Source organism: Terrapene carolina, unplaced genomic scaffold (genome assembly GCF_002925995.2).
Source record: "Terrapene carolina triunguis isolate 2854851 unplaced genomic scaffold, T_m_triunguis-2.0 Scaffold234, whole genome shotgun sequence".
NCBI lineage: Eukaryota > Metazoa > Chordata > Testudines > Emydidae > Terrapene > Terrapene triunguis.
The window spans coordinates 7,631,182-7,657,242 of record NW_020664585.1 but is presented as its reverse complement, the minus strand read 5'-3'; the positions used below and the strand labels follow the sequence as shown (position 1 = coordinate 7,657,242).

Sequence of the window (26,061 nt, the reverse complement as noted above, 5' to 3'; positions counted from 1 at the left end):
TCAAGTATAATACTGTCAATCTTTTCATTGTACGTTACACCAGTTCAAACCAAAACCCCTCATTTCCCATGAAAAGCAAGTCTGTATAAATGTCACAGTCATGCATGAAGAAACTTCATTGTAAAACAAAACCATGTCAGCCTGTTATAAATGTCTAATTTATTTGGATGTGATTGAGGGTTACATCTGTAAACCATAATCAACGGTAAACAAGTTAAGACTTTGTAATTTATTTTAAAAAGCTAGAACAATGTCTTGGACTCCTATTATTAGTATGCAGCTTACACTTTTCTTACTGTTCTCTGAAGCATAATAGCTTTGATAGAAGTAGCAAATTATACTTAAAAACAAAAAAACCTCAAATGAAGCCAAACATTGAGAAATCTGTTCCTTCATTGTCAGTTTAACTGTAAACTGTACTATGGATCTACAGCGTTTAGAGTCAAAATGTGGTACATTTTTACCCTGAAAGCAAAGCATGATGAATAGGATTGATTTGTTTAGGATCATCCTATCATCAATATCTCTCATGAGTCATGTTGAAATATAAACGGCAAACACAATAATAACATGTGTACATCTACGGAGTGTAGCTTGCAAAGTCATCTGCATGTGCAACTTACTGCTGGAAGCTTTCATTAAGCAAATTAGTTATGTAAATTGAATGACCTAAAATAGATCTTTGTGGAAGTCTTTTTGATATCACAAGCCATGTTAAAGTAGACCGAGATAAGCTCTTCATGATTCTAGAAGACTGGAATTGGTATAACAAGTGAGTTCTGCCCACTGTCCATTTAAATTCACTTTGAAGGAGTGAAGGACAAGCAAGTTCTGCTGGTAAAGTTCTTCTGGGCATTGGGAGATCTGAGTTCTATTTCAAGCCTGCCAAAGACTTCCTATGTGATCTTAAGCAAGTCACTTCACCCTGCAGTGCCTCAGTTCCCCATCTGTAAAATGGAGCTAATTAATGTGTCTACCTTATACAATTGTTGTGAGGTTTAATACCTTATGTGAGGTGCTTTGAGATCCTGGGTTCAAATGTGCTCTGAAAGCACAACAAATTTCACACTGATAACCAGCTAAAGCATTTTGGTCTGAATAAGAAAGAGGTTATATACCAGCCCCTAAAGAAGGGGCCACTAGTTCAAAAAATTCTACTGAGGGGGTTAGGATTTTTCCAAATCCCCCCATGCAGTGCTACCACGTGTTGTATTGTAGAGATGCAAATGAGAGGGTATGACACAGCCTCACTGTACAGGGTTCCTATTCCGTTATGCCACTGGCATCCCTAGTTACACAGCAAAGCTATGTCATATAATGACAACGGAGCTGCATGATTATTTATACCTCCAGATCTAGGCTGCTATGCAGAGATCAAAAGAACTGAAAATGGCTGAGATCTGACTGTGTCTCATCTAACCCCATCTCTGAGAGTCAAGCATTTTGAGTGTTAAGGAAAGAAGAGGGATAAGGAAAGAAGAAAAGAAATAAAGAGATTCAGTGTGATTAGGATTGTGATTATGTTGAATACTTGTTATATTAGATGGTGCAGAACTAGATAATGAGGCCGGAATTTACCTATCCTGAAAGGCACTTGTTGGGATAAAGTAAAATTACCAGTTAGTTGGCAGGATTTGTTCTCCTGCTATTGGTGCCCCTTTGGAGTAAGTATGCTGTAGTGGGCCTGGGTTTCCTTGCCTAACAGACACTGGACATTCAGTGTTGTTTGCCTGCAAAACTTCCCCACTGCTTGGGATTTGGGCTGCATTTATTAGGCCTTAAAAAAGGAACAGAAAAGCCCCAGGAAGATTCCTGTATCCTTAGGCTGGGGGGGTCTTTCACAATCATTAAGGGCAGCAAGCAAAATAATGCCCCCCGCCCCCAAGCAATTTGGACATGAGCTACTTCTGCAGGCTCTTTGGCCTTCCAGCCTCCTTCCCAGGGAAGATCCGATATACATTGCTGGCTAACAATCCCAGCTACCTAATCTCTGCTGGTCCTCAATACATCCTTGCTACCTGCTCTGGACAGGGTGTATTCGGTGGAGAGGGGTGCTCTGTGGACTGTGAAGGGAGGGTGTCCACCCTGTTCCACTGACCCAGGAGAGCAATCCCTGTGACTATCCGGGTAGGATTTTAATCAAACTCTCTGAACTTCTGGGAGCAGAGGCTAGAGCAGCCTCTGCAGCCTGGGACAAAAAGATAAGAGCTTGATCCAACTAGCCCTGACTTGGTTAACTCCAGTGAGACCACTTGCCTAAATAAGTGTTTGCAAGAATGGACCCCAGGCAGTTAATTAGTAGGGAGGCATACTTTTTCATATGGGGAGGGGACAGAAAATCTGAAACCCTGTCTTTGAGTGGAACCCTTTGTTTACAGCCCTTTATTTTCAGTTGCGAAGGGCTCACGATAAATGGGGTTAGGTTAGCCCAATATTTAAATGACATTCATTGGAATTACTCATTCCATAATTGTTATTGTGAGGTCATGTGCTGTGTCCCATGTTTGTGCTGCTGTGCCAAGTGATTTATTTTAATAGAAGCCTTTAAGTAACTGGCGTTCTTGCTAATCATGGTGCATCTGCTTCTCTGGGTTCCCTGTTACGAGTAATTTAATGCTATTACTTTAGCTGGAAGGGCTCTGTGTCACCATCTGTCCTGGAAAGCTATTGATGGGGCTGTACGGAACATGGAGTGTCATCAGCTGAAGAGAGAGAGTTCTAAAGGGATGACTGGATTTCCTGTTGTAATATAATATAAGAGGGTTTACTGTGATTATGGCTTAGATGAACTCGTATCTAAAGGTTGTTAGCTGCTATTTGAATTTGCTGGGGACATTTCCCCAGATGTGTATGGAGAGATGTAATATTGTTAGCAGTTGATTCCAGGTAGTAATCACAAAGGTAAACCATTAAAAGGTTGAAGTTTGTAAGGATACAAGTCCTGTGAAATTAGTATCTAAAGAGCCCCAACCTCAAATGCCTGCACGTCTGCAGCTCCCAGCAACCAAACGTTCAGCAGCAAAGGCTTGCCAGATGCTGCTCAAGCCAAACATTTTCCTAATCAACTATTATTTTTTAATTGTTGTTTACAGACCTGTTCCATGTAATAAACATCTCTTCAGAATATGGCAAGGAGTCACAACAGACATGAAAAGGCTACACAGTTGAAAAGCAAGTTGCTCTCTCATTATCAAAGCCAGGGATGCAGTATAACTTGTACACTTGTAAATTGAGCACAGGTATACGGTATCTTCTTGGCTGTGACAGAGCATGTTACTGATGCCTTTACTTTAGACATGAGATGAATTCACTCATTGTTCAAGTGACTGGTTTATAATTGAGTTAGGAAATTGCACTGTTCTCAGTCTAACCAGATCTGTCCTTGCCAAACCATTGTAGTTACGTAGGTTTTTATTGTAGTCTAATGGAAAGCCTAGGAGCTTTTGACAGCATACTGCTAAAGAAATTCAGTTACGGTTTTGTTTTGTTTTGTTTTTGTGATGGTTCTGTGCTTCTCAATGTGCCTGACTGGATGGTGCACAGTAACTCGTGTTTTGAATTTTTAGTACCCATCGGACCAACCCAGAATCCTGGCTCCAAACTCCCCTGAAAGTTCAGTTCCAGATCTCAGGTCCGTGGTTCAGGCCCCGCTTTAATTGTATTGAGCAAAGTGCAGCATCTCTTAATTTTTCATATAAATTTAATAGAAAAATATACTTGCAAAAATATACTTGCTGCATATCAACGTAGCTTGTGCAAATAACCTACATGCAGGAAGAGCAGATATGCACTACACAAGGCAGGGCCAAACTCTCATCCAGCTGCAAAGCCCACACAGAGGTTGGGTGTGTCTGAAAGCTCCCCCACCCAGTATGCTGGGTGTGAATTAGCCAGAGTCACTTTAGAGCTGTTATTCCAGACTCTGGGCTATAGTAGTTGGCTGTGGTGCTCTACAAGCCCCGCTCCCCAGGCGTTTTGGCTGTTGGATCTATGCAGCTCATGGATTCACTGGCCATACCTCTTGTTTACCACCAGCCCTTCTCCATGGTGCCATAAAGGGGATCGCAACAAGGAATACTCTGTGGCATGCGGGGGGGAGGGGCATAGCATGTCTGCGTCCCCCCATGGCCACCATCTTCCATGCAGTGCTTCCATTGCACACCTATGCCAGAGGTAGCAAGGTCGACCTGTAAAATAGTAAATCCTGATCTGTGCACAGTTACACAGTGTCTAGCTAGATTTACAGTGGTCACCCATAAGCTGTTTTAATGATTCCACATAAAACTTTCACTCTATGCATCCGAAGAAGTGAGGTTTTTACTCACGAAAGCTTATGCCCAAATAAATCTGTTAGTCTTTAAGGTGCCACCAGACTCCTTGTTGTTCACATAAAACACACAGTCACAGTTGGCGGAGGCTTTTCCTCTGGGATAATGTTTGTAAGGAGAAAACAGAACGAGTTCATGGAAACAAAAGGAATTGGAAATTATATCTTATCAGAACAATGCTTAGCTTTTCAGAACAAGTAGATCTCAAAACGTTTTACAAAGGAGGTCAGTATCATTAGCCCCATTTTAAAGACAGGGAAACTGAGGCACAGAGAGGGGAAGTGACTTAGCCAGTGTCAGCCAGTAGACCAGTGGAAAGTACCCCTGCTTGGGCTCAAGTCAGTCTGATGACCGCTGGACGTGGAGCCCAGCCTTCCTAAAGGCATTCTCCCCCATTTTCCAGGCAACAACTTCCCCTGAGCACCTATGCAGCAGAAGAGAGAACCCCCTTTCACCCGTGACCAGGCTGTGCCATGGCCCAATGCCACCTGTCCCATCACCCTTAAAAACCAGTTCAGTCGCCTTGAAGAACTAAATGATTTTACCTCATTGTTGGCAGTCTTATAGGCATAGGCGCCAACTCCAAGGGTGCTCCGGGGCTGGAGCACCCATGGGGATAAAATGATGGGTGCTAAGCACCCACCGGCAGCCCCCTATCAGCTTCTCCCCACCCCCTCAGCACCTCCCGCCTGCCAGTGGGCCCCACCAATCAGTGCCTCCCCCTCCCTACCCACTCCTCCCACCCACCACAATCACCTGTTTCATGGCATGCAGGAAGCTTGGGGGTGGGGGGAGGGGAGAGGAGCGAGGATGTGGCGCACTCGGGGGAGGGGGTGGAACTGGGTGGGAAGAGACAGGGTGGGGGTGGAGTGGGGGAAGAAAGGGGCGGAGCCTGGGGCAGAGCCAGGGGTCGAGCACCCCCTGACACTTTGGAAAATCGGCGCCTGTGCTTACAGGTATTTCCTATTGCAAGTACAGGGGAGCATAGGCAATAACAATGCAGATGCTAATGCAACTATTTATTTGTCTATGACAAAACCAGACGGTATTACAGGGTCACCATTGTACCAACCATACAACACAAACCAGACAATTTATTCTAACGCCAAGTCAATTGTGACAAAGTAACTTAATTGCAAAGAAAAAGTAGAGAATTTTGATCTTGGCTGTGTATTGTGATGATCGCGGTACCATTGGATTCCGAAGCAGAAAGGGATTGTTGTTCATGTTGGGTCCATTCTTGACAAACTGTCTGTCACTAATTAGCTGTTTCTGAATCTAAGAAAATGACTCTGCTTTTCAGTAACACGTTTATAAACCATCCTGGAGCTAACTTCACACCTGGTGTCACTATAGAATGATCCCAGACATGGATCTGGCCCCTCTGTTTGTAAGCAACTTGTTGCTTGGTGGAGTAAGACCAGTGAAACTGGTCGCTGGACAATCTCAAGTGTAAGAGATTTCTTCCTGGCAGAGAATCAACAGTTTTTGAATCACGACATTTATAGATGCTTAGGATACTCAGCAGAAACATTTCCAGCGAAAGGCATGCAAATTACTTCCAGGGAATTGTTAATTTTGTCTGATAAGGAGGGAGAGGTCTGTTTTACAAGGAGCTGATAAAGCGTAGCAGATAGCAGTTTTTTAAGTGAAGGGTCTGTACACACTACAGCTTACATGGGTATAACTTATGTCGCTCGGGGTGTGAATAAGCCATCCCCCTTAGTTATGTAAGTTACAGCAATGTAAGCATCAGCGTGGACAGTGCTATGTCCGCGGAAAAGTTTCTCACGCTGACATGGCAACCACTGCTTGCGGGGGCTGGAATAATTAAGTCGATGGGAGAGCTCTCTCCCGTTGGCTTAGAGCATCTGCCCTAGTAATGCCAGAGCGGCACAGCTGCATGCTCTGTAGTGTAGCCATAGCCTGAGTCTCTAACCCTAAGAGTGGTGGAGACAATCTTGAAAACCTGAGCGAGACCAGGTGGGTGAGGTAATATCTTTTATGGGTAGGGTGACCTTACGTCCCGTTTTGACCGTGACAGACCCCTTTTTCAGCTCTGTCCTGCCCGTCCCTACTTTTTTGCCAAAACTGGGCATTTGTCACAGCTGCAAGGCAGAGTGGAGAGCAGCGGCTGATGCCCAGGGGATCAGCTGAAGGCAGTGCTGCCCGCCAGTAGGCAAGCAGAGAAATTGGCTGCTGGCGGGCAGCACTGCCTTCAGAGCTGACCGCCCCTCCCGGCCGGTGCGGCGCTCGGGTGGTACGCCCCAACCCCAGTAATAAAAAAATAAGGGTTGGGAAAAGTTTCCTGACCTCCACAGTGACCAGGGTTCTGTTTGGGGCTCACATGAGGAAAGATGTTGGCTGGGAAGTGTCCAAGATCGTCTCTTTCACCAGATTTCAAGCAGCACGGGGCTCAGTGAGTCAGCCCCAGCCACAGGCAGCATGGGGAGGGCAGCTCTGGCGAGCCCTGTGCATGGGGGGATGTGGGGGAAGGTGAGGGGGACAGCTTGGGCGAACCCTGGGCTGTCCCATTTTTACTTTAAGAAATATCGTCACCCTATTTATGGGACCAACTTCTGTTAGTGAGAGAGAAGCTTTTGAGCCACAGAGAGCTCTTCTTCACCTATATTGAAAACATGAGCACAGTTCAACCGAGACATTGATTCCTGCCTGTATTTGCAGAGAGCCTGAAACAGTAGCTCTGGGAGGTGTGGGCTGCCCCATTAGCCTCAGTGGGCTAGCAACTCAGATGTCCGGTGATGCTATTTTAAATGTCACAATTGTTAGCTATTTCACTGCTGTTGACGTAAGTGGGGGGGGAGAAGGAGGATCACAGATCTGCACAGTGTACTCTGAGTGGAGTCTCAATTCATTGATTGGTGTTTGGGAGAGGAGCACCATTCACACACACACCCTGCCCCTATCTGAGCCATGGAGCCACCATGTCAGAGGGGAGGAGCAGAGGTTGGGTACATTTGAGACCCACCAAGGGGGAGCAAATATTTCAGAGCCCAGCAAGGCACCTGCAAGCCCTCTGTCAACCAGCCCCTTACCCAGCCTTCAGGGCAGTGAGGGACAAGGCTGTGCTGCTGGGGGGTGTGGGGCCAGGTGGCTTCCTTCCTGGCTAACGGTAGCTGTAAGCATGAGGACTAGAAACATAACTCTCTTTAAATGCTCTGGGAGCTGGGGCCCTTGGTACATGCCAGTTGTGCCTGCTTTGCCTTAATCCAGCCTGCCCAAGGGTGATTCTGAACCCAGCAAGGGAGGAGCCCAGCAGAGCCTGCGTAATCATATTTTGAATATCTGTGCAATGGGCTGTGAGTGGCATGTCACTGTGGCTTGACTAGTGAGTGGAGCTTGGGAGAATACAGCCGCTTTTCCCCCAGTTCAAGCCCTGCAGAAGTTCATGCCGTTTATATAGACAGTAAATACAATATGAGAAAGCAAAGCTCTTCTGCCATGGTGACAGCTGGGCCTGATTCCATCCTGTCTCAAACTTGCTCCATGATAGGCAGTTGGTATTTATTAAAGAAAATGACCTGCTGTGCAGGGCACCTATACACAATCCTTTATTGTGGCACAACTTTCTGATCCATTGGATGGGAGTCTCATCTGAGTAAGAAATGCAGATGTTGGGCCTCCAAGGTTGTAACTTGGGCCAGCAAAGTGGTTGGCCCACTGGATAGCTCTCTCAAAGACTATAAGGGAAATGAGAAACTTTTAGCAGAAAGTCAAAAGTGGAGATATTGTGCTCAGACTTAACTCGATTATAGCCATAATATAAAGTGTATGGAATTACATGCTTTTATCAAGAATAAAGCCTAGATTTCTTTCCCCCTCCCCCACCCATCTTGGTATCAGCTATGGTTATAAAAACGGGCCACATAAATCATCAGCATTTCAGTATCCAAATCCAATGTAAGTGTTTGTCTGCAAATCTCCACACACAGTTACTGTTCTGTGTGAGTTATAATAGGCTTGATCCTGGGTGCTGATTTCAGAGAGAACTGAGGGTGCTCACTCGGGCTACTTCATGTTTCAGCCCAGAGCAGGGAGCTGTTATCTGATTCTGAGTTCTTGGAGACTTTATCATCTCTAGTGGTAGGTCTCAAGGCAGCCAATGCAGGGTTTTACATGGTGTGATTTGACACTAAATATGTCATCCATGTTTCCCCTGCTGCTTCAGATTTCCATGTATACTGCCATGTAATGGAACTCCTAGGGCACCATAATTTGTATCAGCTCTTCAGACCAGATGCTCTACTAGGGTGACCAGACAGCAAGTGTGGAAAAATCGGGACAGGGTGGGGGGTAATAGGCACATATGGAAGAAAAAGCTCCAAATATCAGGACTGTCCCTATAAAATAGGGACATCTGGTCACCCTATGCTCTACTATTATTCTGTCTGACACATTCACCATGCCTGCTGGGTTGCTGCCTTTTCTTAGACCTGCTATGTTATGAAATTACGAAATGTTCAGGTCATCAAGATTATTTAATGTTATTGTCATAAATATTTGGACAGGACTTGGCCACAGCTTACATAAGCACTGCAAGACCGTAACTTGTTTTAAGAGGATGTGTGTTTAATGAACAGCAAGCTCAATGCTCTCTCTATAAATTATTTTTACAAATGTGCTTATCTAAACTGCATATCCTAATTTACAAAAAACAAGACCCAAAACATTTTTATATTTAGATTTTTTTGTCTGTTATCGAGGAGGGGAGGGGGATTTAAAATGCTTCGAGAATTGGTTTGAAAGTAAATAGCTCTTCTTTGCTTGTTGTTTTGTCCTCAAACACAGACTCTGATCTTCTGCTTCTTCTTAATCATTTTTTGTTAAACCATGTTTCCTTTCATGTTGTTGTTCTGCCAAAAAGAAAGGGTCAGTATTGCAGTATCTTTTACAGTCAATTTGTACTACTAATTCCAATTTGTTAATTTCCAAAGTGCATCCTTTCCAATGCACTTTAAAAAAGAAAATGAGTCAGGTGTTCTGAAATACCGAAGTCCGTGCATTATCCTACCCACTGCAGCATGTGTGTTAGAAGTGCACAAACATTTTGGACATCTCTGTCTTTCTTTGCAGGCATTGAACTTAGGTTTTCTTATTAAAGGAATGCTGCCAGGGTTTGGGACAGTTCTCAACATAAGCCGGGATATGGAAGCTGCCGGAGGGTGCTGTGTGCATTCTGGCGAATTTAATATATTTTTTCTATAAATATCTTAATTATCAGGGTGTAGTCTTCAGGCTGTTCTTAAAGAGTTGTCTCTTGCCAGATCATTAAAGGAAAATGCCACTAAATGCTACATTTTCTGCCTATATATTGCATTGTGATGTTGCAGCTAATATTTGTTGATTAGTCACTCTGATGTAACATTGCAAAAATACATGTCAAAGCAGGCAAAACCCAATTCCTGCTACTTCTGGTAATGTAAATGGTTATGTGGTGTGGTCTGATCAATTCAGATCTGAATCCAGACTTCAGAGTGTATGAATGCAAAGCTTTGATTCAGCCTATTATATATAGGGGAGTTGCCTGTGACATTTGGGTTTGGATCTTGATTTAACTTCTTCACAGTTCCCAGGCTGTCCTGCACTAGAGTTTTGGCCTGAGTCGGTGTCTAATAGACCATACCTGCTTTGGTCAGTGGATAAATAAGATGACCCAGTAGGTCTCTTCCATTTATAATCTCTCTGATTCTGGGGGTAGCATGTGGTAATATGAGACCATTGGGTGACTCTGCAGTGAGGAAGTTCTGTGCAGGAATGGTGTCCCTAGCCTCTGTTTGCCAGAAACTGTGACTGAGCGACAGGGGATGGATCACTTGATGATTGCCTGTTCGGTTTATTCCCTCTGGGGCACCTAGCACTGGTCACTGTCAGAAGACAGGATACTGGGCTAGATGGACTTTTTGTCTGACCCAGAAGGGCCATTCTTATGTGTTGGTGGTTAGTGGCTGTTGTTGAATATCAGTCAGTTCATGTAGGGGAAATGCCATCTCTCATGTTAATGTGCTTTGAGCAAGTGGTATGTAAAATGTGTATGAGTAAAAACAGTGGTGTCTTTTCCTTTCAGAAAAAGAGCAGAGAAGAGACATGTGGAGAAGGCAGTGGAGTGGAGATCCTGGAGAATAGGCCATACACGGATGGTCCTGGTGGCATTGGGCAGTATACCCATAAAGTGTACCATATTGGTATGCATATACCCAGTTGGTTTCGGTCTATCCTGCCAAAGGCAGCTTTAAGAGTTGAAGAGGAGTCATGGAATGCATATCCTTACACAAGGACAAGGTACTATTCCATGTAGCCCTCCCTAGATTTTGAAAGGAACTGAATATCTCTTTACTTGCCATGACTGAGTCACAATGACATCTCTTGTGTTTCCATGAACATTCTTTAGGGAAACATTGGAGCCAAGTCCTGAAATCCTTACTCAGTCCTCAGAGATTTGGTGAGCAGGCTGTGTGAGGACTTCAGGATTTGGCCCATTGTCTAAAAGTGTAAGCCCAGTTGTGCACCAAAGTGTGGGAAATCATTAATGTTTTACAGAGTCTTGTGTGTCACACTGCATGTTCCACTAATTGTTGCAAATATCTGATAGTTAACTTAGATTATATTTAAATGTATGTGCAGATGGCAAGGGTAGCATGTCAAACACTACCTAGTAAAAGTGAAATTGGATTTGCATCCCGACCCTGTTCTAGGTTGGAGAGTCGGAGAAGTGGGAGAGAGAGAGATTTAAGGATAGAAATAAAAATAATAGATACTTTGGAGGTTCTCAGATATTAACATGCTGGGGGCTTTATTATTATTATTGATTATTTTATTGATTATGTATTTATTAATTTTTAAAAAAAGAAATAACCCTACACCTAGTAGAGTTTTTAATCCCCAAAAGGGAAGAGAGCCAAATACTCCATGAGGCCCCCTAGGGACTTTGGCATTGCCATTCACTGTATTTGGAAGGCATTCAGATATTAGCGTGATGGGCAGCAGTCACTTTTAGCCTAATATCGGAGATAATCTGTGGTCTTGGAGTCTTAGTGTAGCAGAGCATTCCCATATAAACCATATCCTGAGGCCATGCTCTGGCCTTAAGAACAAAATGTTAACACAGCAAAATCACTGGCTCCTTTTTTGTACATGCAGATTGCATCTTAAATGGTATTTAAAGCAAAACATGAGCGAGAAATGGCCTGGATTCGCAACCGGTATTTAGGTGTCTGTTATGAAAGCACTTCTCTACTCCATCAAGTCTAATAGGCTTTAGTCTAAGCTTCATTACTCTTCTCTTCCAGGTATACGTGTCCTTTTGTGGAGAAATTCTCTATTGATATTGAAACGTATTATAAAGCCGATCCAGGGGATCATGTCAATGTATTCAGCCTTTCTCCTGCAGAAAAAAGACAGACAATTCTTGGTGAATATCACTTTTCCCCTCACTTTTTCTTCTATCCTGCCTATTGATTGCTACACAGAAGTTTTTATAGTAATTTTTCTTAGGGGTAGAAGCATTGTCTAATGGTTACAAAAAAGAACTGGTAACTAGGAGCTCTGTTCCTGGCCCTGCTGCAGACTGTGTGTGACGCTAGGCAAATCACTTAATTTTTTCCATCTGTCTCCATTTTTCCAACTGTAAATGGGGCTAATACTTTCCTGCCTCATTTGGATGCTGTGAGGACTAAGCCTTCTTAAAGGGCTTTGAGATACCAGATAGCGCTATCAAAGGGGAAAGGATTGCTATTTTTAAATAATTTTATATTAATACATTTTCTTTGTATGGGAAAACATTGTTCCTGTGTAAACTTTCAAAACATATGAAGGATCTTCCCCCTTTCTCCCCAGTACCATCTCAGCACTGGCCAACATTTCAGCATTAAATTCCCATTTGCACCCTTTTGGGCAGATCAGTTTATTGAGCCTTACAAAGGACTTCAATGTGAAGAAGGCAAAAGGGGGCATTTTGTGAAAAGGCCGAAAATGGCAAGTGTCATCCTGATTCCTGCCGCTTGTATTTCCTCCTGGCCAGTCCCTATGGCATAAGCAGTAGACCCATTGTGTCGGAGTTAGTGCTAGCTATTATAGTTACACACCATTAAAGCATCACTTGCTTATGAAACTACTGACACTCTCATGGATTGATTTGAGTTTTGCCTGGCCTTCTTTTAGGAACTGTGAGATTAGCAAGCACAGTATCCCAGTGATGGGAAGAAGGACACCTAGTGGTTGCTGTACCTTTTTTCTTAGCCACTCCTGAAACGCTGCCTATCAGTGGGCAAAGATAGTATCTAAGGTGCAATTTTACTGTGTTTAATTTCTGTAGGCTTGAAATTTTTTGTTATTTTCAGCCTGGATTAGTGTATTCTCGTCACTAAATGTCAAACCTGCCTGATCAGCCTTTGTGTACTAAATTGACTCTATATAAGAATGATTTGAGTCACGTTCCTTCATACAGAACTTATTGAAAGGCCTGTCAATTCTGAGGGAATAACTGAGATATATAACCACTTCAGATGGAAGTTTAGATGCCTCTAACAATGTTTTCTGATCTCAGGATTATTTACAGACCTTTTAGGATGCATTCATTAGTTCAGCTACAGTTGCTTGGTCCCCCTTATCACAAAAGTATTCATTAAATAATTTTTAGACTTCAAAGAAAGAAAATTCAGATTACATATTGTCCATAGCAGAACATCAGCAAATGAGAAGTAAACCAGTAACATCACTGTGATGTTCTGCAATGGTACCATATTCAGTGGCTAGTCTCTGTTCTATGATATTATTAGAAAAGAACTGTTGAATTGTAAGCTTCTAAATTTAGGCAGAGCTACAGCATTGTGGTGGCATGAGAGGAGCTGAAGGGTGAAATATACAAAAACTCTTTTTACAGCTGAAAAGATGTAACAGATCTGCCAAAATACCCTCGGTTTACAAAATCTTTGGGCAAAAATATCCATTTGCTAAGACTGTGCATGTGAGTTCTCCAGGCATTGTCAACATCACTGTCTAGCAGAATTGTATAAACAGTTTAAATATCAGTTGTTTAAGGGAAAATACAAAGGAGCTAAATTGCTTTAATGTTTCTGATAGACACCAAAGCTATTTTTAAAAGTGTTATTTTATAGTTATGCAGAAAGAGAAAACTTTTTAAAAACTTTGTGTTTTCTGCCTTTAGATCCAATTGATATTGTTAAAGATCCTATCCCACCACATGAATACAAGTCAGAAGAGGATCCAAAGCTTTATAAATCTGTGAAGACTAAAAGAGGGCCATTGTCAGAGGACTGGATTGAGGGGTACAAGAACAACCCTGGGAAATATCCAATCATGTGTGCATATAAACTGTGCAAAGTGGAGTTCAGATACTGGGGGATGCAGTCCAAAATTGAGAGGTTTATCCACGACGTTGGTGAGTAATTGTAGTCTTGTACGTGGTGTCAAAATTTTAACATTGTTTTTAGCATTTCTGAGTCAGAGTGCAGCAGCATGTTACATAAACAGTATGTGCCCAGTTTTCATGTGTGGATGCCTTAAGAGGTCACTGGGCTACTCAGATTAACACTTGGCACAGAATCCTGTGCATATGACATAAGAGATGCCCTTAAAAGAGATTTTGACATGGCCATTCAGGATGGCTGTGGGACTGCCCAGAGTACTCAGCATCATTCCCGTTGTTTGCAGTCAGACTGTATGTGGACCCTAACCATGTTTGGTCATAGCTGTATCCTGGAAAATGTTGGGCAGGGCCTTAATTCTCTGAAAAAAGGATTCATCTGTCACAAATCTAACAAACACTTTCAAAGGTCTGTTGGTTTTCCTTAGAATGGGCCAAATCCTCAGGTGCCTCCCAAACACAAGTAAATGGGCCTTGCAGAGGAGCCTGCCACAGGGCTCAGTGGAGGGGGGTGGGGAATCTCCACTCTGCCCCACACTTTCAGAGCTGCTCTCTCTCTCTCAGGCCTCCTTGCTTCCCTTCTGAGTGGGAGGAGGGTTGGCCAGTGGCTCTGCATAGTCACAAATCTCTCAGACCTCCATGATGCACCACTGAAGGCTCTCTGTCCTCTTGTGATTATAATTAAATGTGGTTCAGTGACAATTCTCAGCTACAGTAAAGGTACCACACTGATTAGCATGTGCATTCTTGCGTCAGTGCCTCTAAAGGAGGCCAGCTTGTGTTTTTGTCAGAGGACTAGCTAAGTGGATGCTGTACATGGCAGGACGATGGCAGCAGAGTTGGTAATAATTTGTGCTTTGGCTTTGCAAAAAATCTGTAACATAATTGAGACAGTTTTTGGCAGGATGTACGACTGGTCTGAAAAGAGATGAAATGGTTCCTTAAAACTGTGAAATCTGCCAAGTGTCTTTCCCAAGAATCCAGGCTATAGGGGGCCCTACTACATAGGGGGCCTAGAAGGTTGCTTGCTCAGAACATGCACATTCAATGATCTAGAAATGTTGTACTGATTAGATGCATTATCATTAAGTACAGAGTGATGGCACTGATGCGTGTTAAATAAGGCTATTGGTCATCAATTGCAGTGCTAACTAAATGGCCAGTGCAGCCCCATAATTTCTTCTTTCTAGTAGGGATTCTGTGGTTTTACTGATGTTTCCAGTCACTGTAGGGTCTCAAATGCCAAGTTTTAGCACTTTGACAGTGAATTGTGAACGCATTGGTACTGGTTAACACTGCTTTCTAACCTCTCATCTGCATTAGAAAATTGCAAAGCTAATGCAAAAACAATCAAACAAACCCCCCTCTACCTGCTACTGAGCCATTCTCAGTATCTCATTTGCAGGTACACTTTCAGATGGGTCATTTTCCCTCCTTGCTTTCCAGCTGCTCTAGTTTTGATTGGATTGAATTTCCCTGGGTTTGCCTGCTGGGGACAATTACTGGGACATGCACCATAGGGAGTAGGTGGAATAAGGTAATCCATTTGGAAAATACATATCTCACTTTTTCTTCCAACAGCTGATCTCAAATTTTAGACCCTTCATTAGTTTGTCGGTATAGAGTAGGAGGCACTTCAGTTTGTGCTAGATGAAGTGAAGACATGATGACCTTTAAAGGTTTAGAGATTTGGTTCAGTTTGGGTGAACACCCTGTAATTTATTTGCTTATCCAAACTGTTCAAAACTTTGAGTCTGCAAAATCATGCCTTGTGAGAACAGGCTTTCTTGCAGGAGTTTGGAACTTCCCATCTCTGCCCAAACCCATACGTGCTGATGCTCCCAAAAACGGGGGTGGGGGAAAAACAGAAACAGGATTTTGGAAAACAGTTCACCATTTAAATTTATTTAGTTATTGAGGCTCAGAAATTTAATTTGCTTTGGGTCTCAGTTTGGGGCAACAATTGGGGATAGTCTTACATTAGCGCAAGAGAATTCAGTTGTGGGATCCACCACAGGTTTTTATAATGAGCCAAGTCTAGGCTGGGAGAGAGCTGTGGGAGTCTGCTGAGTGCCAAGTGGCTACCCAGGCAATGCAGAGGTGGTAAATGACACTTACAGTTAAGTACCTCGTGTTATCAAGTCAAATTTCAGTGTTCTTTTAAGAGTTCCCAGCTACCTGAAACAAAACTGTATTAAACCCCAGCTCTTGCTTACTTTAAAACTCTGTGTAAAAACGCGCTAAATTCTTGGCTTAGAGAAGGTGGGAAGTAGAGGGCAGTGAATGTGTGCATGCTAACCAACAGATGTCTCAGAAATTATATGTGTGAGTGCTGGGAAAAAGGACAGATAATCCAAGATTTTAGTAATTACGCTAAAACACAATCATTAAAATGGAAATGAAGATGCCAGATGTAATGTCCTAATTCAAATGTATATACTGAAAGCCCTTGGATTCCATTAAGTAATGACATCCAGCTTCCGTTCACGCTACATTTTCCTACGTTATCTGCACAGTCGTTCCTTCCTATTGGCAAAGCTTCTTTGAATTGATTCTGCCCGCTCATACAGAACGACTGTGGTACTGCTTACACTAGTTAGCATCGGTCCCATTGTTTGTAGTCATACTGTCTTTTCCATATTAGTTATCTCAGGAGCACTGTTACAGTCCATTCGCTAGCCTCGGTAGCAGGTATCGAGTGCTCTGCTAGAGCCATTTTGGTTTTACTTTGTCCATAACCCGAGGCTCTTGGCCAGTCTTTCAGTCTGGTGTGGACGAATTGTTCCTCTCTGACAGACCGTACTATAGATGGCTCTTACACTATAACAAACCCCCTCAGTATATTGGGGAAATGAGTTAATTTCATCTCTGTCACAAAACATGGCAACAAAATAAAATGAGCCCTTTTTATCTGGAAAATGAAGAGGAAGTATATGGCCCTTTCCATTATTCATAAATAGGATTGGCAGAATAGTTTTTTTTCATGATTTCAACTGATAGTATCAATGTTTATATTTAAGCATTTTTTTTATTTTTTATCAATTTACATTTTCATTGTGTGAAATTATGGGAGGTGTCAGACAGTAGTGTGGGGCCAGACAGCAATTGTTTAATGTCTGAGGATGTTGAGATTCAAAACATTAAAGCTTTATAACTGTTAAAACACAAATTGTCAACATCACAAGTCAAAATATACAAAATAAATATCCTTAAACCAAACGCTAATAACTTCTCAAGCAGCATTTTTCTTTCTTTGCCTATCTGTAAAATATTATTATTATCGATGGAAATATTGTTCATTGGTTTGCTTGTGTTGGGTGAAATTGACGTTTACTGACATTTAGCAATAAAAATGTAATCTTTCCAATCCTTTTCATAAAGGAGCTTTGCATAAGTTAAATTGTGGTCTCTTGGAAAGATGGCTCTTGTATATTTCCTAAAAGACTTCATTCAGTCTCTTGTTGATCCAGCTGTTGCAGTGAGCCATATCATCTGATTGTCTGCCACTCAGGCTCCTTACCGCTGTGTTTTATTGATATAAATGATGCCTCTTTGATCTGCAGTAACTTTAAGTTGCATAAAATAGGAGAGGTCTTTGAAGCAGAGTCAGAAAATTGAATGAAGAGTGGAAATTAAAAGTTGGGTATTTGTGGGAGATGGATAGCCTTGCTTAACAGCCCTGGATGCAATACTTGCCTTTTGTTAATATGTTCCCTTGGTACTGGTAACAGTTTGGAGGATGTGCTTGTTGTCTCAGGCCAAATTGGTAATAGCAAAATCACAATGTAGAAGTAAACTCTAATTCGGGGGAGGGTTTAAACTGTACTCAGACCTCGCAATTCTCTTGTGTTTTTCTCTGAGGACCTTTTTTCATCCCAAATTCCCTATTATCCTCATTTTACAGATGGGGAAGCTTACACATGGAACCGTAAAGTGACTTGTCCATGGTCAACAGTCAGCAGCAGAACTGGGAGTGGACTGCAGGAGTTCAGACTCCTAATTCTCTGCACTCTGGAGTTATTTAGACTGTGTTCCGTAATGACGTACAATAGACAGTTGGGGGAAAGAGTTGAAAGAGGAGAAAACATTAGTTTAGTTAAAAATAGGAAAATTATAATGTGTGGTTGACTTACTAAGAGGCTAGATAAGGAAGGGAATGGCTGTGAGAGAGGCCGTTGAAATGTTCTCAGTCTCTGATTGAACACAGAAGTCATTTGTTAACTAATTGGACAGTCGCTCTGTTATCTGACATCTTGAGACATTCACTGAAAATGTGGGCTATTAATCTAGTCTGCTGTGCTAATTGAATGTGCTTTGGAGTGAACCCCAAAGAGTTTAATTACATTAATGGTGCACAATGTTGTACAAGTTTAGGATTTTTGCCATTCCCACTCAGTTGGTACCCTTTGTACATGGGTTATATTTCTTTTGTTTTTCTTACATCATCACTGATTTGTTTATCTTAAGACTATATATTGCAGATGATGTGTATGCCAGTGCTGATAACTTGAGAATTTTCTGGATAAGTTCGTATTTTTCTGAGAAGTTTTGCATCACTTAAATTTTCTCTGTAAAGTACTCATCTAGTAATATCTTATCCAATGCCCATTTAAGTCTATGGAAGGGCTCCCATATATTGGCCAGCCCTTACAGCTTGATATGTACAAGTGTTGGCATCTCCTCTAAGCTTGTGTTTTAATAGATTGCAGCTGGAGGATCAGACATAACCATGTCATTTTGCTTTGTGAATAGCCTAAATAAGGGAAACTGGGGGGAAATAAACACACAACTTCAGGGTTACATTTTATCAGAAATGTTCAAGCAACTAGAACTGTTCGGACAAGGTTATGGTATCTGTTGTGGCTATCAAGGAAATAAAGTGCCCACACAAGGGAAATCAGACGTCCTTTATCTGCAGCCAGGAAATTGCAAGTGTGTTATAAAATGCTTGGGACGCGTCGCTCTTGTGTGTAAAAACAACTGCCCAGATATACTTAGATTCTGCAGTGTTTTTATGTTATACTTGGATTGTAGTTGTGGTTTTACTTTAAATAGGAAAAGCAAACCCTGAACTATGAAGAGAGATCTTTAGCCACAGACAGAGCCCTCCAATGGCTCCACATTGGTTGAATTCTAGAAGTATTATTATAATTTGACTGTAACAGAGTTAGCTGGGATGACAAGTTTGAAAGACAAGTGAGTAAACGTCCACCGCCTGCTGATAATCACAAGGGATGATCTGTCCTAAAACAGTGGAAAATATTACAATTAAATCAACTCAGAGATACTAGTCTTTTCTTAACTCAAAAATACGGCAATATTATTTGTTTTAGTCAAAACGTTGCACTCCCTGGAGAGTTAATAAAACCACACTAACTATTATTAGTATGTAGGCTGAAGAGGTATTTGGTGCTTATCCATAAAGAGACTGTTCCTGCATTTCTTTCATAGACCGAATTCACATTGACTTTAGTGGGTGTCTTGCCTGCATAAGGACAAATAGGCTTGTGCTCATTCCATAAATGAAGGTGAGAACTGGAATGAGACAAGCCAGGGCTTTGTGACAATTTGTTCTCTATACATTTCTCAAGATGAAAATCAATTCTGATTCTCCCTTACTGTTCGTCGTTTTTATGAGAAAAAGAGAGCTCTTTGGGAGACTACATGGTAGCACTAGCTTTTCTTCATGTTATTGGACCAGTCTGTTGCATTCCAATCTACGGATATGTCTATACTGAGGCTGGGAGAGTGCTTCCCAGCTTGACTAGACAGGATCAAGCTCCCATGCAGGGCCGGCTCTAGCATTTTTGCCGCCCCAAGCACCAAAACAAAACAAAAACAAAAAAACGCCACCAAATGGCCGGACGTGCCTCCCCCCCTCTTCATTGGCCGCCCCAGGCACCTGCTTGCTACGCTGGTGCCTGGAGCCGGCCCTGCTCCCGTGCTCTAAAAATAGCAGTGTAGCTGGGGTTAACATGGTGGTGGCTCGGGTTAGCCACCCAGGGATGGTGTCTTTAGCCTCTGTTTGCCAGAAGCTGGGAATGGGCAGCAGGGGTTGGATCGCTTGATGGTTACCTGTTCTGTTAATTCCTTCTGGGGCACCAGCATTGGCCACTGTCGTCAGACAGGATACTGGGCTAGATGGACCTTTAGTCTGACCCAGAAGGGCCGTTCTTAAGTACATACCCCCTAGGGGTCCAGGCGGGTTCGTACTCACAGGGCTAGCCCAAGCAGCCCACCCATGCTACCCCGGCTACACTGTTATTTTAGTGCATTAGCTCAAGCCAGGCTAGTGCATGTAAGTCTACTTGAGTTGGGAAACATGCTGCCGACTGCAGTGTAGATGTACCTTAAAAGTGTCAAAAATGAAAGAAAACAATTCAGTAAAGGTTACATCCATCTAGTTCAGCAAACCTGACCCTGACCCATATTACCATGTGATAGTGGTTTGCTCAGCAGTGTCTGTTGCAACGTTCTAGGTTGTTCCAGATCTGTTCTGTAAAAATAGCATCATGGAGTTCCATGGTTATTTGCTCTGATTGACTCTAGATCACATTTGCCCAGCTTAAAAGTAAAATGCTTTTTGTTCTGACAGCCCCAGAAAGTTCTCCTGGGATCTGGCAGTGGAACTGGGAATCCCTTCGTGCATAGGGAGGATGGTCTTGTGGTTAAGGCACTGGACAGACACTCAAAGTCAGAGTTCAATTCCCAGTTGAGCCACAGACTTCCTTTGTGACTTCGGAAAGGTTACATGGTCCCTCTGTGCCACAGTTCTCAAGCTGCCACGATATCATTTTTCTACCGCAGAGGGGTGTTGAGGATAAATTCAGTGATGTTTGTGATATGCTCAGATATTGTGGCAGTGGGGGCCAGGTAAGAACTTAGACCATGGTCAGCAAGAAAGATTCTTTCCGGAGGCCAAATTGTACACTGCCTCCAGATCTTGTCCTGTGCCTGAGAGAGCCATGCCCAGCTTAATTGTCCTGTCCCAGGTTGAGTCTTCAGCCTGGCAGGTAGAAAAAAACATTTATTTACTGGTTAAATGAAAACTTTTGGTCTGGAATGACAGATACACAATAAACAGGGAGTACCGCGATGTCATTTTCAAAAGAATAGTGCTGTAGGAAGAGGTGCTTTAGATCTCCAGCCAAACTGTTCATCCAGTTCTAGTACAGAAGAGGAGGACTGCTCTCTCGTTGTTGGGATGGGGGTTATACATGTAATTCCTATAATCTAAGGGAAGGGGAGTGAGACAGGGAGGTGAAGAGGAATTAAAGGAGACTGGCTTACTATCCCATGTGATTTTCTTGGTCCTAATGATTAAAATAAGGTCTGTGATCAGAGCTGTCTGAGCCTTTACACAGAGAGTTTCTGAGAGAAGCAGAGCAATTGAGGCATTACTATATCCAGGCTGCATTCAGTAGTGTGAGCAGAGATTGTCATACTAACGAGCCTCCCGAGTTCTGGAATAGGGGCAGGCAGAGGAAGCAGGCTTCCAACATTGAGATGGAGCTGGAAGGGTCACTGTGATCAGACCAAGCACCCACCCTTTCTCAAGGCGGTTAAGTAATCCGTTTTCAGAGTGCCTCCACCGTCCTAAAAGGTGCCAGTTCCAACCCATAGTAGATCTCAACCACAGCTGTGGCAGAACAGAGCACAATACAGTTGAAACTAGTGAAAGAATTTCTTGGCTATAAACTCTCAGCCACAAAAAAAGGGGGATATGTGACTGGCAGTTTAAGCCTTGTTTATAGCTGCTGAATGTCCAGCTGTTCTTGGGAAAGGCATTGGAGGTGACACCCATAGCTAAAGAGTTCCCCAGCAAGTCCATGACAAATAATCTGATTGGTGAAACAAAATCAAATTGGCCAGGGGTGGGGGGAAATTTGAACAGAATTGAGATGCTAATCACTGCTGCCCTGCCCCAAAAGGTCACAATGCGGTGGCTAGGACATGCATGTGTTGCATGAAATTACCTCTTGAAAAAGGGCATTGGATGCCTGGCAAGCGCGCACACAACATTGATACACGGCATTGTATTTTGCAAACATAGCCTGAGCATACGGTGAGCTCAGACAGATCTGACACAAGAACCAATGACACAATATACCGCCGCCTTGTCTTGAGTCATTCTATCAGAGGCAATAAGTGACTTCGTGGTGCTTGGCAAACTGACTGTAGCACCATTATCTGACAGAGAATTCACCAGAATGAATAGCAACAACACTGCCTATGGCTGGAGAGAATGACTTATATGGAAAGAGAGAATCAAATATATGTATAAAAACAATCACAGGGGGTGGGGGGGAAACGTATCGGGTAACATGTTACAAATAATTAAAGGGTGCAAGCGACTGAAGGGAGAGGAATGATTTAGGCTGCTACAAAAGGATAGATAACTAAGCAAAAGTAACATTAGACTGAAGATCTGGAAAATCATTGTGGTAGTTAGATTTCTAAGAGTGTAGAATGGCTTTCTTAAGGAAGCTGTGAATATCACTTGAGACAAACAACTAGAAACTGTATTCTGTGGGGAGCAATTCTGCCTTCGTCAGGGGCAGAGGGAGTGGAGGATGGCTTTACTAGGTCTGTCCCATCTCTATTCTCTGTAGGGCTGAGAGAGCCAGTCTTTACCCACGGCCTTGACTGTTTTTTCCCCCTTAATTAATTGTTAATTGGCTTCAATAATCCTGGGGCAGTTCCGTGACCTCTCTGTGGCTCATTATGTCAGAAGCACAATTGTGGCCAGTGATCTTAGGTCAGAGGCCTCATTGGAATGGTGGAGTGTCTGCAGCGCTTTCCTGTGTAGGCTCATTCCCACTCAGAATGTGGGGACTCGATACAATAATCGAAGCGCCAGTACCTCTGGACTTCCAATCTCACCTCTGTTGTTTTGGGCAAGTCCCTTAACCCATCTCTGCCTCCGTTTCCCAATATGTAAAGTGGGGATAATGTTATTTATTTGAAGGGTTTGTGAGAATGAATTTGTTAATGTTTGTAAAAGACTTGAAAGTTGGAACGTGCTGTTTGTATGTCCTGTGCATCCATCAGAGATAATCACCAGTTTAAGGGCATGATCTACCATGAGATTTTAAGTAGTCCTCATTGAAAATCCCAAACAATGACATCTGCTTTAAAGTTTAATGTCCTGGTAATGGTGGCCATCATGTTTAACTTTGGAAGAAAGTTTCTGGAGCACAGTCATAAATATTGTTCATGTTTGTGGATGTTTGGAAGGATCTCCCTTTCAGAAAAGTGGTGCATTGGAGTAAAATGCTAAATGATGTCATTATCCACTAGATGTTTCTAATGCATCAGTAAAAAGAGCCTGTATGTTGTGAAATAAAGTATTATTTCCCCTTCTCTCTCTCCTCCTGTGCCACTAGTTTGGAAGCTCATATTCATTATTCTATTTTGCTCACAAGTAGAGCTGCATGCAGTATTCATGGGAAAACCTGATAGCACCGTTTGAAACTCTCCTGGATAGGAAGCCAGGCAAAGCTTTGACCAGGGATATACCTGACCTACACAATTTGGATCCAGACTTCAAACCTCCCAAAATTCAGAGTGTGAGTTGTAGCTGGGTCTGGCTTTTTAGTTAGGCTCATTATATATAGAGAGAGGAGCCAGTCATGAAATCCAGCTCTGGGTTTGGATTATAAGAAACCATCCCCAATTTAAATCAGTGGCAAAACTTGCATTGTCTTTAGTGGTCCAGACTCTGGCCCATTGAACGTCTGTGCAGTGTCAGCTTTGGGCCACTGTGGTCAGGGGTTAGTGAACTGACCAGTCTGTATAGTTTTCAAATGGCTGGTACCATCCCTCCTAGCAGAGACCCCTTTATGGCAGATTGGTTAGCTCTGTGTAATTAATGCCACTAAAATCAACTCAGTGGTGATTTAGAAACTTCTACTAAATGAATAAAGTTTCTGCAGTGTGTTAGCTTTGCTGGTCACTGGCATGTTGTTGCTTTGCAGGCCTTCGGAAGGTAATGGTGAGAGCCCACCGGCAGGCGTGGTGCTGGCAGGATGAATGGTATGGGCTCACCATCGAGGACATCCGGCAGCTCGAGAAGGAGGCACAGCTGATGCTGGCTCAGAAGATGGCCCAGTTCAGCTACAGTGAAAGTGAGGCAGAGCAGCACGGAACCAAAGACTCCCCAGGCGAGAATGATGCTGAAAGCAACGCCATGTCCTCCGTCGACGCGGCAGACGCTGCTAGTAATATTGGTGAAGCCGTGTCTGGGAGAGGGATAACCAAGCAATGGTCCACGTCTTCCAAATCCTCGCGATCTTCAAAAAGAGGAGGTGAGATGTTTGTAATGGGATTAATTGCATTGGGAAAAAAACATACAACTCTTGCCTTGGTTCAAGCATAAAGTGTGCTGATGTAACATGCTGGGTAAATGTGATCATGTCTCACTTCAGTGACTAGCCCATACGATGGGTCAGAGCTTATTTATTGCTACCAGCTAACTGACTCACTTCTTTAGCCTGTGCATTTGGTGTGAAAGTCCCCTCTGGTGGAGCTGTGTTGAGGGTTATGCCCATGCTGCAACAGCGGCTCCTGAAATGACATTGCCATGAATTCCATCGAAGTTAAATAAATTACAAAAAGGGGAAATGAGGAAAGGCAGTGAGAGCTGGTGGCAGTGATTGTTGTCAAAAGAAAACAAGCAGGGCACCATGGTGGGGTGGCGGGATTAGTCCTGTTGTTAGTAACATGGACATTTTTATAAGGTTTAATTCCTCAGGCAATGTTCTCTCTCTGGACATGTGCCTGTCTGATGTGAAATACTAGATGCAGAGAGAGAGAGAGTCACTGAATAGGCCTTGATCTGATTAATTGTTAGAGTCCATGTCTCCTGCTTTGGATTTCTCTGAAATACAGTTAAAGTGACAGGCATAATCCTCCCTGGTCAGCGATAAATGTTACTGCTTGTCGTTCATTTCTAAGGAGGGGGTTGGCTCCCAGGCTGCTGCAATGTAGTTTGCACAGCTAAGCACCATAATTGGCCTTTTGGGAAAATAATGCAGGTCACCACTGTCAGTGAAGAGAGAGGTGAATGACAGCTGTTGCATTTTGCTGCTGTTAATGTCCTCTAACCATCATCCATGGCTAAGGAGATCAGATGCCACCATGGATCATGTTTGTATTTCCTTTTAAATGCCATGCAGGAAAAAATGTCCAAGAGGCTCCAATGAACCTCATTGAAGGACTCACTTCAGACCCACGAATCTCCCCTGTGCAGTAGGAAGTCACATTCTCTCAAGTATCCTTTACTGTACACTCCTCATTTTCTTGACCCACTCTTTGGAAAAGATGACTCGTGACATCTTTAGTCAGTGTTTCCGTCAGGCACAAGTCACATCAAAGACAGTGGCAGGGTTTACAGTAGCAAAAAAGTTGTGTGTGTTTTGCAGTAGGGTAGCTATCTCACTGTAAAATCCTAGGGTGAAAACATGGCCTATTGAAGTCCTTGGGGCCAGAATTCATCCCTTTGATGTAGTTGGGCGAAGTGAACCACATTGGACAACCTACAGTTCTTCTTCAAGGAGTGTCCCTGTGGGTGCTCCACTTTAGGTGTCTTGATGCCCTGCGTTTCTAATCAGAGATTTGTAGTAGCAGTGCCCTGGTTGGCCCCACACATGCGGCAGCCATCTCGCACCGCTCTTAGGAGTTACCCTGAGTGTGCAGCCAACCGTCCCCCAGTTCCTTCTCTTCCGCCTTTGGCTTCGGTCGGAACGACAGCAGTGCCTCACAGCTTTCGATATTTCTATTATTTCAGTTCTTTCCCCAGCTAGTACCCTTTCTTTATTAATTTCGCCTTAAATTTTTCTTTACCATTAAAAAAACAAAAAAACATTTCCTCTCCTAGTCCTCACCTTTCCCCCACCTCAGGCGGGTAATTACCCAACAACAAAAGAGGCATAAGAATGGAACTGTTCCCATTCTTGCTTTCAACATAGCCTCTCAGACATCCCTGGCTCTCCAGGTTTCAAATGCTGTCTGACTTGCAGCCCGAAGTGCCTGCCATCACTTTCTCCCCCTAATCTGCAACAGGACTGTCCAGATTCTTACAGACAACTTGGCGACTATGTTTTGTATAAATTGCCAAGGAGGGGCCCGATCTTATCCACTCTGTGCAGAAGCAGTCTGCCTCTGGCAGTAGAGCATCTCCAACAACATAGACAGCATGGCATTCTACCTACCAGGATGCCAGAATGCTACAGCAGACCAACTAATCAGGAACTTTTCACAAACGCACGAGTGGAAGATTGATTCCGGAATCCTAAAAACTCTATTCAAACAATGGGAATTCCCCTCAAT

The 26,061-nt window shown here is 43.1% G+C and overlaps 1 protein-coding gene across 6 annotated transcripts in view; it reads left to right on the top strand.

Annotated features, from left to right (window-relative positions):
• PITPNM2 (phosphatidylinositol transfer protein membrane associated 2) overlaps positions 1-26,061 on the top strand; it is a 197,860-nt gene that overhangs the window by 117,110 nt on the left and 54,689 nt on the right. For all 6 annotated transcript variants that reach the window (XM_024196154.3, XM_024196153.3, XM_024196155.3 and 3 more), the window contains 4 exons: positions 10,414-10,628; positions 11,636-11,757; positions 13,513-13,746; positions 23,709-24,038. In XM_024196154.3, the coding sequence (XP_024051922.1) occupies positions 10,414-10,628; positions 11,636-11,757; positions 13,513-13,746; positions 23,709-24,038 (901 nt within the window). The remainder of the gene's footprint in view (positions 1-10,413; positions 10,629-11,635; positions 11,758-13,512; positions 13,747-23,708; positions 24,039-26,061) is intronic.